Below are 26,730 nucleotides of genomic sequence, written 5' to 3'. Positions count from 1 at the left end.
TTTGTGCGTGCGCGTGCGTGCGTGCGCACAATCTATGTAAATCGCTTTGGATAAAAGCCTTATATGAATATTTATATATATATATGAATGCACCATTTACCATTTAGAGTGAGCACAACAGTCTGGGACACACCTGGGACAAGTGTGCACTTGGCAGAGCAGGATGCTATGATGAAACGGAGGGGTCTTATTTCTTGAATTACTGTGCTGCTTCGCTTGAAAAGTCAAAGGTGTGTGTGTGCGTGCACAGGAGTGCCCCAGGGGTGGTTTTTCTGCATCTATGGATATAGGTTTCTTTGTGGTGGTGGCTTTTTTCTCTCCATTATGGTCAAAGAATTGGCAGGGAACAATCTCATTGGGATATAACGGACGGTATAAAAGACATTTTGAAGCAAGTCCAAGGTTTTATTTACCCTGTAGCCATATAATACTCCCTCTCCAGTCCAGCGCATCGATCCGTAGCTCACTTTAACAAGTTCACTCGGAGCAGCGATAAAACACGAGTCACTCTTGCCTATAAACGGCTGCTTGAGCCGTAAAATGTTTGGAAAGTTGATGACAACAACAGAAGTAGTCGGACAACGACAACTATACTGTCTTTCTCCGACAATAAAACAATGATCTACCATTGAGTTCTACATCAAAACGGTCTTAACACATTCTGGACGGGAACGCCTTTTGGTGTTTTAACCCATTTAGGCCTGACCTCAAAATTGAAAAAAAATCTTCTAAATCCCTATTTTCACGTTTTTTAAAAAAATAGCAGACCTACAAGCTCAATAGCTAAATTATAACATAATGTTTCAAACACCAAAAAGGGTTCCCGCCCAAAATGGGTTAAGCATTATGTTATACTTTAGCTGTTTAAAAATAGCAGATCTACAAGCTCATAGCGCATGGCGCAAATCTTTGAATATATATTCTTTCAGAGCGAACGTTTTTTAACTCAAATCTTTGCTTCTGGGAGGCGTCCCTGGAAAAACATATTTTCAGATGGGGGGTCGGCGTACAATTACAGATAATTACGGGGGTCCTTGACATGAAAAAGGTTGAGCACCGCTGACATAGAAACACAGGGTTTTCAGAAAACTGTCAGGATTTAGAAGACATTTGTAGAATCGTCCTCGGGTCTGAATGGGTTAATTTACTTCTCTGTCGTGCACCCGGCCTGTCACTCTCGGGTACATATCTTTGGTCCGACACGCTAAAGTCCGACACACTATAGTCTGACACGCTATAGTCTGACACGCAATAGTCCGACACGCTATAGTCCGACACGCTATAGTCTGACACGCAATAGTCCGACACGCAATAGTCCGACACGCTATAGTCCGACACGCTACCCCAAACCCTAACCTAATCCTAATCGCATGCGGAATGGGTGAGTCTTAACCTGCCATTTTCGAATAAATCTTTGAAGGTTTTCAGAAAACTTCAGGTCAGGATTTAGAAGGCGTTTTCAGAATCGGTCTCAGCCACGTATGTCAGAGTCTTAACCGGCCACGCATGTGTCTTAACCGGTCACGCATGTGTCTTAACCGGTCACGCATGTGTCTTAACCGGCCACGCATGTGTCTTAACCGGTCACGCATGTGTCTTAACCGGTCACGCATGTGTCTTAACCGGCCACGCATGTGTCTTAACCGACCACGCATGTGTCTTAACCGGTCACGCATGTGTCTTAACCGGCCACGCATGTGTCTTAACCGGTCACGCATGTGTCTTAACCGGCCACGCATGTGTCTTAACCGGCCACGCATGTGTCTTAACCGGCCACGCATGTGTCTTAACCGGCCACGCATGTGTCTTAACCGGCCACGCATGTGTCTTAACCGGCCACGCATGTGTCTTAATCTATCAAGTCCTGAGACAAGATTCTACAAAATGTCTTCTAAATCCTGACAGTTCTCTGAAAAACCTATGTTTCTATGACAGTGGTTCTCAAACTATTTCATGTCAATTACCCCCCCAAAAAATATATGAAATTGGCCGCGGACCCCCATATGAAAATATGTTGTTTCTACAAGCTTGTATGAGCTTGTGGATCTGCTATTTTTTCAACAGCTAGTAAGTTTCAAATAGTGGTTAACCCATTTTGGGGCGGGAACCCCTTTTGGTGTTAGCATTATGTTATGCTTTAGCTATTGAAAAATAGCAGATCTACAAGCTCGTAGCGCGCCACTCGGTGGCGCGCCAAAAGGCGTTCCCGGCCAGAATGGGTTAAGACCGTTTTGATGTAGAACTCAATGGCAGCTTGTAGGTCTGCTATTTTTGAAAAATCAAAGAACCACTGACATAGAAACATAGCTTTTTCAGAAAACTGTCAGGATGTAGAAGACATTTTTAGAATCTGATCTCAGGTCAAAAGTGGTTAAAAGCCAAGGCAAGACAGATCTCCTGTGCTCCTCAGGTAAATGGGTTAACCGGCCACATATGTCAGAACCACGGGTGAGTGTTAACCGTCAGACTAATGTATGCCCCCCCCCCCCCCTCCCTCGTCTCTCTCTCTTTCTCTGTGTCCGTCCCCTCCCTGTCTGCCTGGTTCCTTCCCACCCGTCTTCCAGATGTCCTCCCATCCCGGGCTTCCTGGACGACTATGCGTGCGTGGTGCGCGGCCTGCTGGACCTGTACGAGGCCACGCTGGCGGCGGAGTGGCTGCGCTGGGCCGAGGAGCTGCAGCTCCGCCAGGACCTCCTGCTGTGGGACGCCCAGGGAGGAGGTTACTACGCCACGGACCCCAACGACGCCACCATACTGCTGCGGCTGAAAGACGGTGAGCATTATATATACTGTACCAGTGAGGTAAATACGTTTTCAATGTAATGAGTCCCGGGATGCAGGGATGGTCTTTTAGATGAGTCCCAGGGATGGTCTTTTAGATGAGTCCCAGGGATGCAGGGATGGTCTTTTAGATGAGTCCCAGGGATGGTCTTTTAGATGAGTCCCAGGGATGGTCTTTTAGATGAGTCCCAGGGATGCAGGGATGGTCTTTTAGATGAGTCCCAGGGATGCAGGGATGGTCTTTTAGATGAGTCCCAGGGATGGTCTTTTAGATGAGTCCCAGGGATGGTCTTTTAGATGAGTCCCAGGGATGGTCTTTTAGATGAGTCCCAGGGATGGTCTTTTAGATGAGTCCCAGGGATGGTCTTTTAGATGAGTCCCAGGGACATTTGATGAGTCCCGGGATGCAGGGATGGTCTTTTAGATGAGTCCCAGGGATGGTCTTTTAGATGAGTCCCAGGGACATTTGATGAGTCCCGGGATGCAGGGATGGTCTTTTAGATGAGTCCCAGGGATGGTCTTTTAGATGAGTCCCAGGGACATTTGATGAGTCCCGGGATGCAGGGATGGTCTTTTAGATGAGTCCCAGGGATGGTCTTTTAGATGAGTCCCAGGGACATTTGATGAGTCCCGGGATGCAGGGATGGTCTTTTAGATGAGTCCCAGGGATGGTCTTTTAGATGAGTCCCAGGGACATTTGATGAGTCCCGGGATGCAGGGATGGTCTTTTAGATGAGTCCCAGGGATGGTCTTTTAGATGAGTCCCAGGGACATTTGATGAGTCCCGGGATGCAGGGATGGTCTTTTAGATGAGTCCCAGGGATGGTCTTTTAGATGAGTCCCAGGGATGGTCTTTTAGATGAGTCCCAGGGATGGTCTTTTAGATGAGTCCCAGGGATGGTCTTTTAGATGAGTCCCAGGGATGGTCTTTTAGATGAGTCCCAGGGATGCAGGGATGGTCTTTTAGATGAGTCCCGGGATGGTCTTTTAGATGAGTCCCAGGGATGCAGGGATGGTCTTTTAGATGAGTCCCAGGGATGCAGGGATGGTCTTTTAGATGAGTCCCAGGGATGGTCTTTTAGATGAGTCCCAGGGACATTTGATGAGTCCCGGGATGCAGGGATGGTCTTTTAGATGAGTCCCAGGGATGGTCTTTTAGATGAGTCCCAGGGACATTTGATGAGTCCCGGGATGCAGGGATGGTCTTTTAGATGAGTCCCAGGGATGGTCTTTTAGATGAGTCCCAGGGACATTTGATGAGTCCCGGGATGCAGGGATGGTCTTTTAGATGAGTCCCAGGGATGGTCTTTTAGATGAGTCCCAGGGACATTTGATGAGTCCCGGGATGCAGGGATGGTCTTTTAGATGAGTCCCAGGGATGGTCTTTTAGATGAGTCCCAGGGACATTTGATGAGTCCCGGGATGCAGGGATGGTCTTTTAGATGAGTCCCAGGGATGGTCTTTTAGATGAGTCCCAGGGACATTTGATGAGTCCCGGGATGCAGGGATGGTCTTTTAGATGAGTCCCAGGGATGGTCTTTTAGATGAGTCCCAGGGATGGTCTTTTAGATGAGTCCCAGGGATGGTCTTTTAGATGAGTCCCAGGGATGGTCTTTTAGATGAGTCCCAGGGATGGTCTTTTAGATGAGTCCCAGGGATGCAGGGATGGTCTTTTAGATGAGTCCCGGGATGGTCTTTTAGATGAGTCCCAGGGATGCAGGGATGGTCTTTTAGATGAGTCCCAGGGATGCAGGGATGGTCTTTTAGATGAGTCCCAGGGATGCAGGGATGGTCTTTTAGATGAGTCCCAGGGATGCAGGGATGGTCTTTTAGATGAGTCCCAGGGATGCAGGGATGGTCTTTTAGATGAGTCCCGGGATGCAGGGATGGTCTTTTAGATGAGTCCCAGGGATGCAGGGATGGTCTTTTAGATGAGTCCCAGGGATGCAGGGATGGTCTTTTAGATGAGTCCCGGGATGCAGGGATGGTCTTTTAGATGAGTCCCAGGGATGCAGGGATGGTCTTTTAGATGAGTCCCAGGGATGCAGGGATGGTCTTTTAGATGAGTCCCAGGGATGCAGGGATGGTCTTTTAGATGAGTCCCAGGGATGCAGGGATGGTCTTTTAGATGAGTCCCGGGATGCAGGGATGGTCTTTTAGATGAGTCCCAGGGATGCAGGGATGGTCTTTTAGATGAGTCCCAGGGATGCAGGGATGGTCTTTTAGATGAGTCCCAGGGATGCAGGGATGGTCTTTTAGATGAGTCCCGGGATGCAGGGATGGTCTTTTAGATGAGTCCCAGGGATGCAGGGATGGTCTTTTAGATGAGTCCCAGGGACATTTGATGAGTCCCACTTCAATGACATTTTTCCATTTTTACAAATTGCAGCATTTAACTCCCATTTCATTTTATATGGTCTAGAAAACAGAAGAAGAAATTATTATTATTATAACTAAAGCTAGCAAAATAAATTAGAATAAAAAACAGTACAGTAGTACAGTAGTACAGTAGTGCATCCCGTGGATGCAGAGGTCGTTGTTTTATTGTGTCCCTTAACTCCCTAAAACTCACACTTTTCAGATTACTAAAAATATGACCAAAACTAAATGAAATGTTCTCCAAAACACTATGGGCCCTATTAAGCAAGTGGAATCTAATTACATATCATTTTACAGTTTTTAAGACGTGGGGGCGTGTGCAATGTCATATTACAATTATGGGCCAGGTAAGAAGCGCTTTCGACACCCCGTGGTGTGAGCAAAACGGCCTTGAATTAGTCATGGGAGTGTTTCAGGGAGTTTTGAGGCTTACCCAATGAACATGTCCGTACTATTCTCTTTACGACACCAGCTGATGTCCTCATCTTTTCGGCAAGTGGTATTACATTTATGCAGACTGGCACCATAGACATGACATGACTTTGTCACATTTGGGTTAATTATTCCTATTGCACTGCATGCTGTCACCTTTATGCCTCAAAAGAACAGATCCACAAGCTGTCACAGCCATGATGTGCATAGCTTGTAGGCCTATGTCTCTATTTTGTTAAGTAACTTGCAGTGTTCATTGGAAAGTCATTACAGCGGCGCAGCCATATGCTAAGGGAGGGAGATATACGCACATCATCACTTCATTTGTTTCTGTTCTAAGCATGAAAAACAGCTGTAAAAATCTTTATTCTAGTTCATTTGATTCATAAATGAATAACTAAGCCTTTGAAATGGCACCTACCTATACCTTTCAGATCGGAATGGAACTGCGAGTAGATACGCAGCATTGGCTGGCAAATTGGCAATCCATGCGTAATGTTCCCAGAATCGTCTAACCCCCGAACATACAAGTTCGTTTGATATTGTTTAATTCGATAAAAATAGAACCATGTACCATACAGCGAATGAAAGCAAGATTCCTAAGGAATATGGGGATTTTTACATTTAAAAAAACGGTTGAGAAATGAGAGAACCATGAGTGTTTATAATATCAAATATTATAAGAATAATATGAAAGACAAACGGGCTGTGAAGAGCTCAGCTCACCATCCCGACAAGGAGGAAATATAGCCTATAGTGCATGCACGTATATGCACTGACTGTTGCACACACGCTCTTTATTTGTTTCTATTGAAAAACACCAGTAAAATAACGTTTATTTTATTTTATTTCATTCGAGTCACGACGAAGGAATGAGTTGAAATGCCATACGTGCGCCATGCGTATTGCTGCGGCCCCAATGTTATGGTCTTCGCTCGTAGCATATTATTGAAGAAGAATTGAGTCGGGTGTGATACAGCGTATGAAAGCAAACCTCCCAATGAGTATGGAGATGTTTTAATTTCTAAAAAAGGTTGAGAAATGAGCGATATATGACCCTTTATAATCTCAACGAGAAAGCCAGAAAACTCGCTGTTGCCATGTGTCATAGAAACAAGTAAATAGGTCTATAAACATACTCCCAAAAGAATCGCATATAACAGGGGTCTACAACCTATTTTAAATGAAGTGCCATGTTTTTATTTTCTAGATAGTGAGTCTGCCATATCAAGATTCCTTTTAATGACACCACATTAAAATTTCCAGCATATTTTGATTGTCCACAAATATACAGTTCTTCCTTCTTTTTACATATTTTCTTGCACATTGTTAGAATGATCATTATAAATATATATCCCCCTGCAGTCAGAGTTCATTGTTTTAATGAATGAATGTGATGCATTGTGAGCTGGTAGATCTGCTATTTTCAAAAGTAATCTTGGAAAAAAGTGACAATTGTGGAATATTTTTGAAAAATGTTATTGAAACATTTAAAAACACAAATCTGTCATGGGGGTCACTGGCTTAGTTGGGCAAATGCATTCATCTGGGGGTCCTTGACATGGGAATGTCGCTGTGTGAGGATCACTGGTTTAAACAACATTAGGAGAAAAGCCCAAATAAGCACTTTAGAAACAAGAAAAGCAACCACAACTACCAATATTTACAAGCAACTTTGCAGAAAAATAAGCCGCTTATAATAAACAGACATGGCAACACTCCAGCAGCACTCCAGAGCCGCTCAAGTGTCAAATCAAACAGTGCTTTTTTCTTTTAAGACGTGGTCAGACCCAGGCGGAATCGGTATGCGCTGAGTGTTTTTAGGTCAAGGGGCTTAGTAGCAACTAGCGCAAAGCGAAAATAATTTACATATGGACACTCCCCCAATGCTAAATTATGCAGGAACGTGGTATTCCATATGAGTGAGCGCTCACCACGGCTTCCATAATAGGAAAAGGCGCAGAGCGAGGGCAAAATCTGTATTACCGCATGGATTTTTCGTCTTGCTTAATAGGGCCCTTTGACTTTGATTGATTGATTGATTGATTGATTGAATAGTTTATTAAACAGATATTTTAAAAACAGCAACAGAGTACAGTCAAACACAGTCCAACAGAGTACAGTCAAACACAGTCCACACTAAAACTACATTGAAATGTTACCGTCAAAATTAACACTGGATTATACATAGATGGATAGGATAGAAGGAAGAATGGAAGGATGGAAGAATGGAGAACAGAAGGACGCACAGCATCTCGCTGTGCGTTCTTCCATTCTCCCTACTTGTCCACGCATGGATCCATCCATCCATTCTTCCACGAGGGAGTGACGGATGGAAGGTTGAGGCCATGATGATGATGATACGAGCGATAGGGAAGGAGCGGTGATGATGAATGGACGGACGGACGGGTAGAGGGCAAACCATGATGGACTCACGAGAGGGAAGGGAACGATCGAGGAGATAGGGTGTACTGTACCAGCATACAATAAGGTCAGACTAAAGAGGTCCTTTTGTTCACCAGTCGACTTTGAGGCTTAATCAGGAGTTGTAGTAGGGCCTAGATTACCTAGATTCTAGGCGGTGGTAATATTGCTCTTGTCTTCATGTCTTTATGTACTGTATGTAAAATTGTCTTGTTCTTTGTGTTATGTCAAATGTGTGTATATGTGTTCTGCATACTTGGCTGCTGGGTCGCAAGACACATTTCAGTGTGAACTGACAATAAAGTACTATATCATATCATATATCGACGGAGGGCGGACGACGCGCGCGGACGGGAAGGCGGAGGGTTGGGACGAACGGACGGACGAACGGACGGATTGATGGATGGAAATGAGAATGGGAGGCGGAGGGAGAGATGGCTGGATGGTGGGAGGAGGGGACGGATGGGGTAGAGAGAGGGGTTTGAGAGATGGCTGGATAGTGGGAGGAGGGGACGGATGGGGGAGATAGAGGGGCTTGAGAGATGGATGGTATAATGTGGAGATGAAGGCACAGGAGGAACCCACCGTATATAGGACTCAAACTGAGTGAAAGATGGCTGGACGGGGGGAGAATAGGAGTGGGTGGGTGGATGGATAGATAGTTGGAGAGGATAATGGACTGAGGCTGCGATTGATTCCACCGTGCTGCTATTGTAGGACCCTGCAGACACACTGAAGGAGAGGAAGGGTATGGTAGTTATTGTATAGATGGATGTGTAGATGAAAAAAATCGTCCAAAGCCGAGACCAAAGATTTTGCGGCGAGCAGTGGTGGAAAGTAACTTAAGTACATTTACTTAAGTGATGTACTTACTGTAAGTACAATTTTGAGGTATTTGTACTTTTTTGAGTGTCACATTTTCAGTACTTTTTCCTCGACTCCACTACATTTCAGAGGCAAATATTTTACTTTTACTTCACTACAATTATTTGAGTTACTACTTTGTAGATTTGGATTATTACTAAAAAACATAGCCTGCCCTACATTAACCACTTCAGCCTTATATACATTTTGGCCGTTTGAAAATAGCCGATCTGCAAGCTCACAATGCGTCGTGATGCGGACCTTTAAACTCTTCGGTTGTACATCTAAAACTTGAGTCATGCACTCTGGGGGTAGCAAGCGGTCCAGATCATGTAAATTGGGGTGGTTGTGGGCAGCGGGTGAGGCTGTGTGTCCATGCACCAAAAGCACTTTCCCCCCCAGCTGAAAACACCAGGCCGCTCTTCCGAATAAGCCCGTCTGGGGAGCACTCGAGGGTGCTTTTTTGAGGCATATACAGCCATTTTGCAGCTGAGACACTTTGGCTGTCAGGCGAACCAAACCAACCGTGTCGACACAAGGAAGAGCACTGGAGGTCAAGACTCGCAGGGACAGAGGACGGACCCCACCGGTCTGTGTAGGAATGTGGGTACTGGGTACATACTGTAAGATTGAGTTTGTTTGTCTCAGCCGTCGTCCTCTGAGTGGAATGGCTGCGGTAAAAAACAAGATGACAGTGATGAGCGTAGCGTTCTATACGCAATGTCAAACATTTATCAACGCTCGGCGACCAGCTTAAAAAGTGTGCATGGCTCAGTGCAGAACACGATAGAGCGTTGCAGTCCCGCCCCCGACGACAGGCCCGGAAGAGAATTCCCCATTCATTTTTTCCCATAGACGTTTCAAGCCTAAGTCAACTGTTGTTGTGACGAATCATGACAATAAACACAACGTTTTGGGCCGATCAAATAATTAGAAAGAAGAAGAAAATAAGGGCAGGGTACAAGTGCGTGTTTTGTGTGTGAACTGTGTGTTCTGTCACTGGAAGACGGATTACCCCACCGCACACTGTCACTCTCCATTTTGTGTGTGTGTGTGTGTGTGTGTGTGTGTGTGTGTGTGTGTGTGTGTGTGTGTGTGTGTGTGTGTGTGTGTGTGTGTGTGTGTGTGTGTGTGTGTGTGTGTGTGTGTGTGTGTGTGTGTGTGTGTGTGTGTGTGTGTGTGTGTGTGTGTGTGTGTGTGTGTGTGTGTGTGTGTGTGTGTGTGTGTGTGTGTGTGTTAGAAAGAAGAAAATAAGGGCAGGGTACAACACAAAACACAGTTTTTCTCCTGAACAGTTAGTCTTGCCATGACTGTCTCTGTATCAAAAAGAGTCACATACTGTAGGTGGGATAACGGGGTCCTGCTCAACACAGATCCTGGATCAGGCGTTGAGTGGAGTAGGATGACAGGTCCTCAACAGTGGCGCTGGTCTGAGTCATGCGGCAGCAGCCCTAGTGGTTCCAGTAAACCGCGGTGGTTGCTGGAAGCTCAGAGAATCTGACACATAGTTTACACGTTGACACAAACCTTTGATCTGTGACCGTATCTGACTGGGACTCGATTATTTCGATTGTCTGCTTGCCTCCGGCCCTCCCTCCCTCCCTCCATCTCTCCCTCCCTCCCTCCCTCCCTCCCTCCCTCCATCTCTCCCTCCCTCCCTCTGTCTGTCTGTCTGTCTGTCTGTCTGTCTGTCTGTCTGTCTGTCTGTCTGTGTCGTCTTTCCATACAGTTATTTCTGTCTGTGTTTTTCAGCCTGCAAGACCTTTGTTTTTTTAATCCGTGCTACAGTTTTGGAGAGGTTTAGTGTTATCAGTTGCAAATTCTGAATGTCAGCTAGGAGGAATCCTGCCGTTTTGATCAGAGCATCAATAATAAAGTCAAGTCTTAATCTTTAAAGTGGCGGTGGCTAATAATATGCTGCAGATATTTAGTATGGATGTGTTCTGCAAAATATGATGGGAGTGAGATAAAACACCATGGAATCAGGGAAAGAATATCCAATATAGTCGTGTTGGCCGACTACAGTGTGTTTAGTATGTATTTGTGTATTTGGACGGGACAATGCATATTAATGGACATTACATAAATGCAATGTAAATACACCGGATGTAGCAAAACATGCTCATGGTTCTCATCCGCAGTCCCCACATAAAGACATAAAACAAAACAAGCAAACAGGGGGGGGGGGGGGGGTGCATGTTGAGGTGCGCACGCATGGTCTGTGCGTGTGTTTATGGGAGCTGACATGTGAGGGGTGGTCTCTCATCTCGGTGCCATTCTGGCGGTGGCACCGGTGCAGCCCATTAGTGGCGCTACATGTGCCGCGGTGTGGACCAAATGTGTGTTCTGTCACTGGAAGACGGATTACCCCACCGCACACTGTCACTCTCCATTTTTCAGCCCTGTGTGTGTGTGTGTGTGTGTGTGTGTGTGCGTGCGTGTGCGTGTGCGTGCGCGTGCGCGTGCCCGTGTGTACGCAGTCTGCAGTAAAATCCTCAGTGTGTAGAAATACGGGTCCATGTGAGTTAACAAAATGGATAAATTACCACTGGGAGGAATTTTGTGTGGTTTATTCTACGTGTGTGTGTGTGTGTGTGTGTGTGCGTGCGCGTGCGTGGGCACCGTTCTTCCATGTGGGTCAGTGAGTGTCTTATGTCATAGACTCATCCACATGAGTATGAGTGTACAGTATACGTAAATTACATTCTGTTCTGTACTTTCTGTTGGAAATTAAAGGAGCATTCAGTGATTTGGGTGATTTAGAAAAAAAAACGGTCCGCCCCGGTAACAAGATGTGCACACGCTCTACAGTGGGGGGGACATGCAACAGGCCCGCTCGATCCTGATTGGAGGAAGGCCCCCTCTATCCTGATTGGATGAAGGCTTTCTCACCCACCACCAAAGCCGAAACTTTTTGACCCCTGCGGTTCACTGGGGACAGGGAGGAACTCATTATATGGTCAGCACACTCTATAGTAGGGAGGATTATCACAAAAGAAGGGGAAAAAAGTGAAATCACTGAATATACCTTTAACCTCTTAAACCAGGAGGGAAAATCAAAAATATTGGAGTTGGAACCTAAGACCTTGACCAGCCCCACTTACCCGCTGAGAGCTGTTCATGAGGTGGACAGCCTCTGCCCCCGCTGGCGGGGGATTGGGGCTCAAGCACGGAAACAACTTATTTCCAAAGACCATGTGTGATAGATAATACAGTGTGGCAAGTGTTGCTTTTTACGCCATTGATTTCTTCACATCCAGAACAATGGGATGTAGTTTGAAAATCACCAAAGTATCTCTCTAATGTGCCTTCATCATTCTTCCTGTATATGACAATATGTATATATGAATGTGTTGTTTATTTCATATTTACAAGTCGAATTCAGCTCTGATATGTATTTCAGACATGCTCTAGTATGTGAAGAGTCTGCCTATGTGCTATTAACTCATTTTGGATAAAATATAAATGAATTCAGTTTTTCTCCTCTGGACTGGTGAAAAGCTGTAGGTTGCACGATGGCAGGCTCTCAGTCAAATCTGGTCACATAGGATTACATAGAATATCTCTCTCTCTCTCTCTCTCTCTCGCACACACACACACACACAGGTGTCAGGGGATCGCTGAGAAGCAGACATGTAGCATGAGGTCACAGGTCATGAGAAGAGCACCTCTGCGCTCCCGTTGGACACTGATAGGAGATAAGCGACCACCACTTAGCGGGGCGGCCGAGTCATGAGGTCATCTGTTAGTCGCATCACGTCTCACCACACATATAGTGACTCACGGCTAAGAATGACAGCAGCCCGTTTGGCAGGGACGTAGCTGATCATTTCGTTGCCCTACTCATAGGATATTTGTGCTGCCCCCCCCCCGTCCCAACGAGAGCGCTGCATTTCCTCATTCACACTTTTACACTTGGTTGCATGCTGAAAATAGCCGATCTACAAGCTCACAACGCGTCACGCTGCGATGCGTTGTGAGCTTGTAGATCAGCTATTTTCAGCAAGTGTAAAATCAGCCATTACGACGGCATCAAGGCCCGCCAAAATACATTTTAGTCGACTAAATTATTATGATATTTAGTCGACTAAAACTAGACTTAACGCCAATATATTCCAGTTGACTAAAATGTGACTAAAACTAAATGAAAACTTGCTGCCAAAAACAACACTGGTCCGTCCCCCCCCCCCCCCTTGAGCATTACTCGGGTAAGACGGGTAAGACGTATCGTGTACTTGCTGGCGACGCGAGACTTACTTCTTGTTAGCTGTCTTTGTAGCCAAAAAATCACACCCAGTAAGTGGTGCAATTCCGTGTGGGGGTCCCCGGGGGGGGGGGGGGTGGGCGGAGAGTTCCAGACCCACAGGAACGCACCCGATTCCGGCGAGCCGCCCCGCGTCCGAAACGGTTGAGAAATGACAGAGTTACCGTGTGGGGGTCCCTCTACTGTACCCTCTACTGTACTGTACTGTCACTGTACTGTACTGGTACACCCGAAATCACCATATATACAGTTAATATGTGCGTGTGTTTGTGTGTGTGTTAGGTTGCGCACAGGTGGTGAAAAACAACCTTGCTGTTTTCGCGCTCAGACGCACCCACACACCCAAAAATGATATGTATTTGCCCACCGACCCCCCCATCTGAAAATATGTAGTTCCAGGGACTCCCCCAGAAACAAAGATTTGAGTTAAAAACGGTCGCTCTGAAAGAATATATATTCAAAGATTTGCACTACATTTTCACGATTTAAAAAAAATAGCAGACCTACAAGCTCGTAGCGCGGCACTCAGTGCCGCGCTACGAGCTTATAGATCTGCTATTTTTCAATAGCTAAAGTATAACATAATGCTTTAAAACACCAAAAGGGGTTCCCACTCAAAATGGGTTAAATATGCTCCATGAAATGGGGTGAATCTTTGAACATGCACACGCAGGGTCCAACTCCAGCATCTTGTGGAGAATAATAAATGATAATAAAAAGCATTCCACATGACTAAACCTTGGGGGGTGTAAGTGACTTGTAACTTGTCATGTGTGCTCTTTTCAGCGTTGTCAGAAAACGGGCTCCCCCTCTGTGCACAGCACACCCCTCTGTGCACAGCACACTCCTCTGTGCACAGCACACCCCTCTGTGCACAGCACACTCCTCTGTGCACAGCACACTCCTCTGTGCACAGCACACTCCTCTGTGCACAGCACACTCCTCTGTGCACAGCACACTCCTCTGTGCACAGCACACCCCTCTGTGCACAGCACACTCCTCTGTGCACAGCACACTCCTCTGTGCACAGCACACTCCTCTTTCACGGCATGTTACAAACGCTCTTGTCGCAAAGGCTTGGTGGTCGTGTGGGGCGGGTGGTCGTGTGGGGCGGTGGGGCATGAAATATAGCCAAAATGTGAAGTGCATTTTGTCACAGTGGCAGCGAACGTCTGGTTGGTGAGCAGTGAAACGCTCAAGGACGTAGTGTGATATCTGGGATTCCATAATTCTCACATATTTCATAAGTAATGTGTGTTGTGTGCTCATGCATCCTGCTTGTCTCACTTCAAGCTCTTGGCCCGGGACCCCTGGGCTGTCGATGGCTTGTTTATACTGTAGTCTGTGCCTTTTGTCTGGGTTCAGTTCCTGGGTGACGCACCCAAAGGACTTTACATGCTAAGGGACAGTGGATCAAAGGGCTGAGCATGTCTGCTGGGGTGAGCCTTAAACCTGTGCCGTGCTGTACTTTGCTGAAATAAACAACAACATCGGAACATCTCTCATCTGCTGTCGTGCCGTGTCACAATTCTCTTCTGCTCTCCAGTTCTTGGTTAAGTCTCTGGAGTGTATACTGGTATGTACCAGATACCACACACGTTCAGCTGGTTAAGTCTCTGCAGTGTATACTGGTATGTACCAGATACCACACACGTTCAGCTGGTTAAGTCTCTGGAGTGTATACTGGTATGTACCAGATACCACACACGTTCAGCTGGTTAAGTCTCTGGAGTGTATACTGGTATGTACCAGATACCACACACGTTCAGCTGGTTAAGTCTCTGCAGTGTATACTGGTATGTACCAGATACCACACACGTTCAGCTGGTTAAGTCTCTGCAGTGTATACTGGTATGTACCAGATACCACACACGTTCAGCTGGTTAAGTCTCTGCAGTGTATACTGGTATGTACCAGATACCACACACGTTCAGCTGGTTAAGTCTCTGCAGTGTATAATGGTATGTACCAGATACCACACATCTCTGCAGTGTATAATGGTATGTACCAGATACCACACATCTCTGCAGTGTATAATGGTGTGTACCAGATACCACACATCTCTGCAGTGTATAATGGTATGTACCAGATACCACACATCTCTGCAGTATATAATGGTATGTACCAGATACCACACATCTCTGCAGTGTATAATGGTATGTACCAGATACCACACATCTCTGCAGTGTATAATGGTATGTACCAGATACCACACATCTCTGCAGTGTATAATGGTATGTACCAGATACCACACATCTCTGCAGTGTATAATGGTATGTACCAGATACCACACATCTCTGCAGTGTATAATGGTATGTACCAGATACCACACATCTCTGCAGTGTATACTGGTATGTACCAGATACCACACATCTCTGCAGTGTATAATGGTGTGTACCAGATACCACACATCTCTGCAGTGTATAATGGTGTGTACCAGATACCACACATCTCTGCAGTGTATAATGGTGTGTACCAGATACCACACATCTCTGCAGTGTATAATGGTATATACCAGATACCACACATCTCTGCAGTGTATAATGGTATATACCAGATACCACACATCTCTGCAGTGTATAATGGTGTGTACCAGATACCACACATCTCTGCAGTGTATAATGGTGTGTACCAGATACCACACATCTCTGCAGTGTATAATGGTATATACCAGATACCACACATCTCTGCAGTGTATAATGGTGTGTACCAGATACCACACATCTCTGCAGTGTATAATGGTGTGTACCAGATACCACACATCTCTGCAGTGTATAATGGTGTGTACCAGATACCACACATCTCTGCAGTGTATAATGGTGTGTACCAGATACCACACATCTCTGCAGTGTATACTGGTATGTACCAGATACCACACATCTCTGCAGTGTATAATGGTATGTACCAGATACCACACATCTCTGCAGTGTATAATGGTGTGTACCAGATACCACACATCTCTGCAGTGTATAATGGTGTGTACCAGATACCACACATCTCTGCAGTGTATAATGGTGTGTACCAGATACCACACATCTCTGCAGTGTATAATGGTATGTACCAGATACCACACATCTCTGCAGTGTATAATGGTATGTACCAGATACCACACATCTCTGCAGTGTATAATGGTATGTACCAGATACCACACATCTCTGCAGTGTATAATGGTATGTACCAGATACCACACATCTCTGCAGTGTATAATGGTATGTACCAGATACCACACAAGTTCAGCTGGTTGTTGACAGTGTATAATGGTGTGTACCAGATATCACACAAGTTCAGCTGGTTGTTGACAGTGTATAATGGTGTGTACCAGATATCACACAAGTTCAGCTGGTTGTTGACAGTGTATAATGGTGTGTACCAGATATCACACAAGTTCAGCTGGTTGTTGACAGTGTTTAGAAGTTAGAACCACCGTCTAATGTCATCAATCCAAAAGTAAATGTACTACCAAATGTATCTAGTATCAATATCACACTGTAGAAATACTCCAAATAAAAGTCTGGTAAGATCACTCAAGTACAGTACTTGGTTACCATTGCTTTACTTTACTTTATGTGTTTATTTAGACGGGAAATGCATATTAATGGACATTACATAAATGCAATGTAAATACACCGGATTTAGCAAAAATTCTCATCCACAGTCCCGACATAAAACAAAACAAAACAAAACATTAAAAACATACATACACAAGGAAAGTACAAAGGTGTAAAGTACATCTACCTACCGGTATATCATTTTAATAATTTAGCGATATGGTTTTTAGCTAAAGTAACCTGTGCATAAGGTGCACTAGTATTGCTTTCAAATAATAACAGGATTCAAGTAATTGCAAAATCAGTATGTCCGGGTTTTCCCAAGAGAAAATGTCACGTGAGCTTCTGATCCCCTGGGAAGTACTGTAACAGAAGTCTGTGGGTGGTCACATCATGAAGTTTAGTTTGTGTCACACTAATACAGTGTGTGCCCAAAATGTGTCCCAGACGTTAGATAATCTGTCTAAATGTCTGGCTACTGCAAGACTATACAGTGAACTGAGCAGATGGCAATAAATGCAAAGAGACAGTGATGAAATATGCATTGCAGTCGAGCAGACTTTATCACCATACTCGCTGAGATTTAGTGGAATCATCCATGCATTTTTATTTAATTTTTTTACGATGCAGTCCAGTAGGTGATGGACTGATTTCACAGGCTGTGCACACAAACATGAAGTGGTATATTGGTTCCAATGGTAGATTTAATGCATTTAATAAAAAAATGCACTCACTTTTGTATATACGGGCAAAAACAATTTAAACTTTAAAACAAACTTCACAGGCAACGCGTGTGTCGAATTTGAAGTAGGTGGGACGAACAGTTCTCAGTTCTCGAGTTACGTGGAGACTTTTTTTTTGGTGCATTTATAGTTAAAACCCATTTTGAGCGGGAACTAGGGTTTAATATTTTCCCGGATTTGGCTCATTTTAATTAAACGGGAATTTGCGGACCTTTTCCCGGGCTCCCGCGGGAATTCCCGTCAGAAAAAAAAGAAAAAAAGTGCCCACCAAAATGCATTTATATGTATAGATACTTCATATGTTCAATAGAATAGAGATATTTTTCGGTTTAAAACGTTTTATTTGAACGAAATATGAACATATAGCCTACAATAAAAGTATTACATTAAAATGTTAATAATGTTATTAGGCCTACTACACTATTCAGAAAAAGGGACACAGGAGTTTGCACTAATGTGACTAAGCACGGGGAAAAAAATAAACGACCTCACGTCTTTCACATAGATACCTTAGCTATGGTCTTTCACCCTTTGAGCATGCAGTGGGTCCCCTTCTCCGCTGCAGAGAATGTGATCATCCCGCTTAATACTTTATGAAAAGTCCGATTGGGTGTTAAATTAGCCACGTCCAGTGCACAGCACACTGATTATTAGAGAGAGAGAGAGAGGGAGAGGGAGAGGGAGAGAGAGAGAGAGAGAGACGCTGCGTGCTGGTGGTTATTATAAAACAAAGTGTAGCCTACTCATCTTTGTTTGTGTTCCGTTTCACGTTATTGCTGCACACATGCAGGCAAAAGCAAAAAGTGACAATGTCCATCACAGAGAAAGGAAACTCCTCGCTCCGTCCGTAAAACACACAATTCTCACAGAGTGACTGATTAGGCTAATGATTGACAGGTGCAGCAGCTTTGGGAGCGTGCCTGAAGATGTCTGACTGTCAGACATTCATATTTTGCTAAAGTGTATATAAACTCTGTAGGCCCTATCTGATTAATTGCGGGAGGATGCAGGATTTGCGGGGTCCCACTGATTTCATCTTGACCGGCCGTGCCTGCCCGTCCGCAGGTAGGCTATTTAAATACCGCCCGCGCCGCCAACATTTACGTTGGGTCCCGCTGGCTCCAGTTCCCATTGCAGCCCTCGAGTGTAATCCATAATTCCATATAAATATCATCAAACATGTTTGAAAATGATGGGAGGGTTCAGATTGGACATTTGATCACTCATAGACATGGGGAAAGAACGCGCACTGTGTGAAAACCCCTTTAGTGTAATTTCCCTACAAGAAAAAAAAAACTCCGGGACGACGGGTCCCGAAGAAATTTCCGGGCGGGAAATTGCGTACCCTATGCCCGGGAGACCCGAAATCCCGGGATCCCGGCATTAAACCCTAGCGGGAACCCCTTTTGGTGGTTACATACATTATGTTATAATTTAGCTTTTGAAAAATCGTTAAAATGTGCCTCAAATCTTTCAGAAAATTGTCATGATTTAGATTTTTTTTTTTTTTCTCCGACGTCAGGCCTGAATGGGTTATTAAGAAGATGATTCTAATGATACTGTGTGTGTGCGTGTGCGTGTGTGTGTGTGTGTGTGCGCGTGTGCGTCCAGATCAAGACGGAGCGGAGCCCAGCGCCAACTCAGTGTCGGCGCTCAACCTGCAGCGTCTGTCCCACTACACGGGGAGGAAGGAGTGGCTCCACAGAGCCCAGCAGCTATTGGCTGCTTTCTCTGACCGCCTCACCAGGGTGCCCATCGCGCTGCCCGACATGGTGCGGGGACTCATGGCCCACCACCACACACTCAAACAGGTACACTACACACCACCTCAGGCCGTAAGCCAGGGTAATAAAGGCCTGTTCATACTCCAGTTTTTAGGCGATAAGGTGACCACTGAAAACTACAACGTGACGTCACGCCGCGGTGTTAAGGCTCATTCATAGTATGGATTTCCGGTGGTGAGGTGACCACCGAGCTACAACATGACGTCACGAGCCGCAGTGAAGAGCAAACCACCGCCACCGCCCCAGCCCTTCTCTCTGTTTTTACTCACCACCGCTCAACGTTATTTCAGCTCCGGTGGTCACCTCACCACCGGAGCGGGGGTCACCTCACCACCGGAGAGGTGGTCACCTCACCACCGGAGCGGTGGTCACCTCACCTCACCGAAAATCCAGACTATGAATGAGCCTTTAAAGGGACACTTCTGGCCTGGGCCATGGCTCAGTGGTCCAGGCACTGGGACCGAACCCCTTTTGTGCTCCATATTATACAGTATAGGCTCTTATCAGTAGCCTGGCTAATAAGCCAGACTCAAATCACACTGCCGTCTGGCTTTAGCCAGGCTATCTTATCAGAGCATGTGAGCGGCGTGGAGTGGCGTGAAAAGACACTCCTCGCTCCAGGGCGCTGAAGACACGCTCGCTATTTGCTTCATTTTTTTAGCTGCCCTTCGCTAATTCCTTCCCCAACCCGTCCTTGTCCACATAGGCACGCTAGCAGCGCAGAGACAGGTCAAGCTGTCCTTCTCGCCCATTGAGATGCGTGTTAAATGACGGGATTTCTCCATATAAATAATTGGATAATTTCAGAAGCAAAACCTTCAAAGTGTCTTCTAAATCTAGTCAACCAGGCCTGCAGTAGGCTATGCACTGAGCATGTGCATGACATTATTTAAAAAAAAAAACTACTAGAAATACGAGGAAATGACAGAGGGAGAAATCAACTTTTAACGACCACCCGTATTATTGCCATCACCTGGGTGGGTCAGTCGTGTAACTTTCCCAACGTTAAGCCGTGTAAATGTTCAACGACATAACATGAGGTGGCGAAAGGTTGATCTGCATAGCAACCGTTGCTAAACAATTTGCATTGGCATTGAATCGCTTTTTGGGGTGGGATCTAATTCAATTAAAGTAGTTCGCTGTGTGTCCGAAACACTCTGCAAACACGTGTCTGTCCGTGTGACCGGGCCATTCTGACCTGAGATCAGATTCTAAAAATGTCTTCTACATCCTGACAGTTTTCTGAAAAAGCTGTTTCTATGTCAGTCGTTCTTCGATTTTTCAAAAATAGCAGACCTACAAGCTCATAGCGCGCCACTCGGTGGCGCGCTATGAGCTTGTAGATCTGCTATTTTTCAATAGCTAAAGCATAACATAATGCTAACACCAAAAGGGGTTCCCGCCCAAAATGGGTTAATATTATGTGGTGCACGGCCACCCATTTTAAAACCCGATCCACGCTCCGTTCCCGACTCCGCTCCACTCACATGCTCACATTCATACTCCGATGGCGGTGTCCATGCCAATGTTCTGTTGTATAAGGAAGAATAAGTCTGCACACCGTTTTGAAAGCTCCCCAAAGGCCACAGAGGCCGAAACGTTATGTTTGTTTTCCCCGCCTTGGTGAATACAGTTTTTGGGAAGCTTTCAAAACGGTGTGCAGACTTATTCTTCCTTTTGCAGTCTGTTCTTTTTTTGTTCGAGCACCCGTTGAATTAACCTGGGATGTGCGTGCAGCACCTCCTGACCGCTTTAGCCTGTTGTATAATAAATCATGTTCTGGGGGATCAATGTCAGACTCCTGTGTGTGTGTGAGTGTGTTTGGAAATAGAACTACCAAGTGTGCACCGTTGGCTGCGCTGCTGAACCGGGGCGTGCGCGTGCTGACCGACTCAGGCTTCATCTCGCGCCGTTTGGTTTTGGGTTTTGCTTTTTCAGGCCTGTTGAGAACTCTACAGTACGTGTAATAATGTCTTAAAAACCAATATGTATACGCATAATAAGGCTTACCGCCTCAGGCCACCACCCGGCAAATAACTCCGGAGCTCTCTCTCCACGCGTTCACTCCCTTCGGCCCAGCATCGACGCGTGGCACGTTGTACTCATAAAATATTAACGCCCAAGAACAAGGTCAAGAAGAACGGCACAGCCCGAAAAGTTTCACCCCCGGCTACTTTGAGTAAAACTTTTCCTCCTATAGCAGGACGAACGCACAAGAACGAACAAGAAAAAAAAGAACGGCGAGACAGACACACAGTAAAAAACCTTGGTGTTAAATCTAATCCATTTGTAACTAAGAACTCGGAGAGCGCGCACCCTCGGAGTTAGACGAACACTGAGGATTTTACTGTGTGGAGAGAGAGAGAGAGAGAGAGAGAGAGAGGGGGGCATGTGGCTGGGGAAAGCGAGAAAGACTTAACCCATTTTGACCTGGGAACGATTCTACAAAATGTCTTCTAAATCATGACAGTTTTCTGAAAAACCCTATGTTTCTGTGTCAGTGGTTCTCAAACATTTTCATGTCAAGGACCCCCAAGATTATACGTAATTGGCCGCCGACCCCCATCTGAAAATATGTTGTTCCAGGGACTTCCCCAGAAGCAAAGATTTGAGTTAAAAACTATAATATATATATAAATATATATTCAAAGATTTGTGCCGCATTTTCACGATTTTTGGTGGCGAGCTGAGCTTGTAGATCTACTATTTTTCAACAGCTAAAGCATAACATAATGCTTAAAACACCAAAAGGGGTTCCCGCCCAGAATGGGTTAAATTAGAGAGCGGGGGTGTAAAGTTTAGAGTTCTGTTCCGTCGTCGTGTGACCTGCGGGGGAGGAGTCGGGCGACGGGGGGGCGTCCATAACGAGCTCGGGGTCGAGGCGGGGTGCGCGGTAAAGCCGGAGAAACACCTGCCTCCCCTCGTTACTGCTACAAATACGCCACTGACCCCCCCGCGCTCTCCTTCCTCTTTCCTTTCATCCCCTTCTTCTCCCTTTCCGTTTTCAACTTCGACATTCTTTTGTTACCGCCTGTCACTTTCCCTGTGTTTCTGGTACTTCTCGATGAATTAAGCCATTAAAGACCTGAGATCAGATTCTACAACATTTGCTGTGAAAGAATATAATATATTCAAAGATTTGCGTCACATTTTCATGATCTTTCAAACAATAGCAGATCTACAAGCTCGTAGAACTCCGATCTTGTAGATCTGCTAAAGTTTAAAATAATGTTTGACGTGGTTAAGAGCTACGGTGACACAGATGCGTTCCAGGTCTCAATGGGGTAAGGCACATTTTCAAAAAAATATAGAAAATAGTTTCTAAATAGCCTTAATCTAGAAGCTCACAACGCATCACAATGTGAGACTGTGGAGCTGCCGTTTTCGCTACTTTGGAGAAAACAGAAGTCTATAAAGCCTCTTTCCCTTCTTTTCTCTTCTTTTCTTCCTCTCTTCCCTTTCTTCTCTGTAGATCATCATATGTGGTCAGAAGGACGCCCCAGACACCATCAGTCTGCTAGCAACAGTCAACTCCATCTTTTTACCACATAAGGTAACTTTGTGTGAACGTGAGTGTGTGCATGTGTGTGTGTGTGTGTGAGCGCACACGTGCGTGTTTTGTGTGTGTGCGTGAGTGTGCGTGAAAAGCTCATGTTGTAACACATATATTAGAACGGACTCAATCCTACATTGCTGTTCTAACGGGTTCTATAATGCGTACGCGTACGTACGACAGCACCAGCCATGCAGGGACAGTGCCTGGGGGGGTGTTGGCTCGTGTAAAGGTTGGCCTGTTTAAAGGTCAGCTGAGCTCCTCTCCTCCTCTCCCGTATCCTCTTCACCGTGAAGAAAAGATGGAAGAAGAGCTCCTCTCCTCTCTCAGGAACACATATTTTTTATCTATCTCTCAGGAGATTGCAGTGTAATAACTTATCGGCTCTTTCCAGCAGCCCTTGGCTGACCTTAGAGCCTTTAATAACCTCCACGCGGTGTGACCTGCCTGTGCGATCCCCCGAGCTCTGTTGTCATGCCTCAGCCTGGCCGGTGGGTATGTGTGAGAGAGAGACACAGATGGGGGACAGAGAGAGAGATAGAGAGAGAGAGAGAGTTGTCAGCTCTGACACAGCCTGCCTGTATTTGACAGCTGTCACTGTCGTTCAGACAAACATATTTTTGCTCATGTCAGAGTGGTTAACATTCATATTTTCACACTGTCACCCTCTTCTCAGGGGGGTTAGAGACAGTGTGGAATTAAATGAGTTTTCTTGCTGAACGGACGGATGGTTGTCTTTTGGCATTTCCATTATGCTCCATAATGTTCTTGGGACACACTTTACAGTATATATGTAGGTGAACTTTTTGGCCGGTGGGCAGTTTACAGTATGGCTTGTCTCTAAATCGCCTTCATCAAGAACAAAATTATTTCACAAGAAAACAGACGGACGGACGGACGGACTGCATAACCCTTACTTTCCTGCAAAGCTCGACAGACAGACAGACAGACAGACAGACAGACAGACAGACAGACAGACAGACAGACAGACAGACAGACAGACAGACAGACAGACTCGACTTCTGTAAAATTACAAAGAAGGATTTCCCTATACTCGGGTATTACTCACCAATACAAAGACGGTTTTGTGATGGAAAAAGGCCTAATTTCCCCAGTGGACGCACTCCACCACACGTATAAAATGAAACATTTTCAGGGGGCACGGTGGCACAGTCGGTAGTGCTGTCACCTCACAGCTAGAAGGTCCTGGGTTCGATTCCTGCTCGGGACACTGTGGGCGCTGGCGGCGTGTCTTCTCCTCCGCGTCATCAGTGCCCATACCTGAGGCGGGGTTGGCGAAAGGGCCTTTCTGTGTGGAGTTTGCATGTTCTCCCCATGTCCCCTAGGGTAGGTACCCTCATAAAAAAACATGCAGTAATCCTGGTCTCTAAACTGCCTCCCCCTGGCCAGCCGGGGCGCCTGATGGAGGGGAAAGGAACTGGTTGGAATACCGTGTTCCTTCCACGCGCTACGTCCAACCAGGGAAACCCCCCCCTGTCAGGTGTAAATGAGCAACTTGGACACTCATGCATGAAGGAAGCATGAGTTCAAGTCCGTTTGCTCTCCCCAGGTTGGCGGAGGGTGTATAGAGCCCAGGATCGCATTAGATAATTGACACAGAGGTGAAAAATGGGTTACAAAATCGTGGGATGAAAGTTATTTTAAAAAAGAAAGAAAATGAAACATTTTCACCGGAAAGGAAAAATCTAGTCAATGGGATTTTCTCTTGGCAATATCTGTAGAGGGCGCAGTGGAGTAACTAAAAGTATTTTTTCAGAAAACTTCGGTAGGATTATATTGTGTCGCAGTCCCGCCCCCTTGAGAGACCCGGAAAATAATTTCCCGTTCATTTTCCTCATAGACTTTTCAAAAAGTATTTATTTAAAGTCGTTTACGCCGCGGACAAAGCCAACTGGAGTTGTGACAAATCATGACAATAAACACAATGTTTTGGGCCGAAGAAAAACAAAACAAAAAGTGTTGTATCCTGTATCCTTTCTTTCAAATTTTTTGATCTGCCCTAAACATTGTGTTTATTGTCATGATTTGTCACAACTCCAGTTGGCTTTGTCCGCAGCGTAAACGTCTTTAAATAAATACTTTTTGAAAAGTCTAACGAGGAAAATGAAAGGGGAATTATTTTCCGGGTCTCTCGAGGAGGGGGCGGGACTGCGACCCTCTATAGAGGTCCTTTTTAGTGGTTATGAAGCAGAGGAGGGCATCATCGCTCAAACCCATGAACCAGAAGACGTAACTCTCAATAATGTGACTTCCCCCATGGCTGAATAAAGGACGATGAAAGAAAATGTATAGTTTTTAACCCATTTTGGGCAGGAACCCCTTTTGGTGTTAGCATTATGTTATGCTTTAGCTATTGAAAAATAGCAGATCTACAAGCTCATAGCGCGCCACCGAGTGGCGCGCTACGAGCTTGTAGGTCTGCTATTTTTGAAAAATTTAAGAACGACTGACTTTTTCAGAAAACTGTCAGGATGTAGAAGACATTTTTAGAATCTGATCTCAGGTCAGAATGGGTTAAATAGGTATACTGCCAGCTGGAACATACGGGGGCCATTACATCACGCCGCCAAGAAATCATTTGCATGCTCGCCTACATTTCATTTCATGCTACGGTGGCATATGTACACAAACATATGGCAGCTTTTTAATGACACAGTATTAAAGCGCTCTGGTGCTGTGAGTAAGACATGTTTCATCCAGTGTGGCAGAAGCTGTGTGCGTGCGTGCGTGCGTGCGTGCGTGCGTGCGTGCGTGCGTGCGTGCGTGCGTGCGTGCGTGCGTGCGTGCGTGCGTGCGTGCGTGCGTGTGTGCGTGCGTGCGTGCGTGTGCGAGAGAAATCAAGAGAGAGAGAGAGAGAGCGCAAGGGTGAGGGATGTAAGAATCTAAATGCATGTGGAAGTGACAGAGTGAGACGGGTGTAATAAATGGTAATAAACCTCTCTCTGATCCATGGAATAGGCATCAGTGTGAGGATATTTAACCATTAGTTTACATGGTAGGACCAGCTCAGTGGCCTTGTGGTTAGAGTGTCCGCCCTGAGACTGGGAGGTTGGGGTTCAATCCCTGGCCGGGTCATACCAAAGACTCTAAAAATGGGACCCAGTGCCTCCCTGCTTGACACTCAGCATCAAGGGTTGGATTGGGGGTAAGTCCCTGCAACATACTAGCGTCATGTCCAGGGGGTGTACTTGTACATCAAGCTGCCTCACGCTACAGAAACAGGAGATAGGCTCCTGCCCTATGGGCCTCATGGCTCGGCAAGGCTACTTACATGGTAGGAACATCTCCACAACATCTCCGCTTTGTCAATAAGAGGGGCTTTGCGTCTGTTTGTTTTGCACTAGAGCCAATAACACCGGAAAGAATGTAATCAGTCCCTCTGCTTTAAGATAGTGAGATACTAAGAAACACAAGAGGGTGTGTGTGTGCGCGCGTGTGTGTGTGTGTGTGCGCGCGTGTGTGTGTGTGACTGTGTGTCTGTGTGTGTGTGTGCAGACCTCTTATCAGTTCAGCGTGGGTTTTATTTACAGAGAGAGAGAGAGAGAGAGGATCATATCGCCTACAGCACATAGTAAAGCCCTACTCCTTGCTCGACCCTACACTCAATCATGCACTTCCCACATACAGTAGCTAGAGCAGATGGCTGGCCGGCCGGACGGACGCGCACACACACACACACACACACACACACACACACACACACACACACACACACACACACACACACACACACACACACACACACACACACACGGTGGAGTAATTGGATGGATGTAAAAGCTGGATAGATTGGTAGATCTATAGTCTATAGATAGGGGGCTCAACGTCAGCTCTATTGTCACACCACAGGTTTAGAGGTGCAAACTAAAGGGTGGGCGACAATTCTATGTCGTTACAAACCCCCATTGTTTTTAACCCTTAGAACCGGGGAAGGAAT

At 45.8% G+C, this 26,730-nt stretch overlaps 1 protein-coding gene across 3 annotated transcripts in view; it reads left to right on the top strand.

Annotated features, from left to right (window-relative positions):
* Positions 1–26,730, top strand: part of spata20 (spermatogenesis associated 20) — a 143,908-nt gene that overhangs the window by 50,299 nt on the left and 66,879 nt on the right. For 2 of the 3 annotated variants that reach the window (XM_079492823.1, XM_079492822.1), the window contains exons 13-15: positions 2,565–2,773; positions 19,047–19,246; positions 22,692–22,788. In XM_079492823.1, coding sequence (XP_079348949.1) covers positions 2,565–2,773; positions 19,047–19,246; positions 22,692–22,788 — 506 coding nt within the window. The remainder of the gene's footprint in view (positions 1–2,564; positions 2,774–19,046; positions 19,247–22,691; positions 22,789–26,730) is intronic. The other variant, XM_079492824.1, reaches the window with a different exon arrangement.

Source organism: Electrona antarctica (genome assembly GCF_951216825.1).
Source record: "Electrona antarctica genome assembly, chromosome: 22".
Taxonomy (NCBI): Eukaryota; Metazoa; Chordata; class Actinopteri; order Myctophiformes; family Myctophidae; genus Electrona; species Electrona antarctica.
This window is presented reverse-complemented; position numbering and strand designations above follow the sequence as displayed.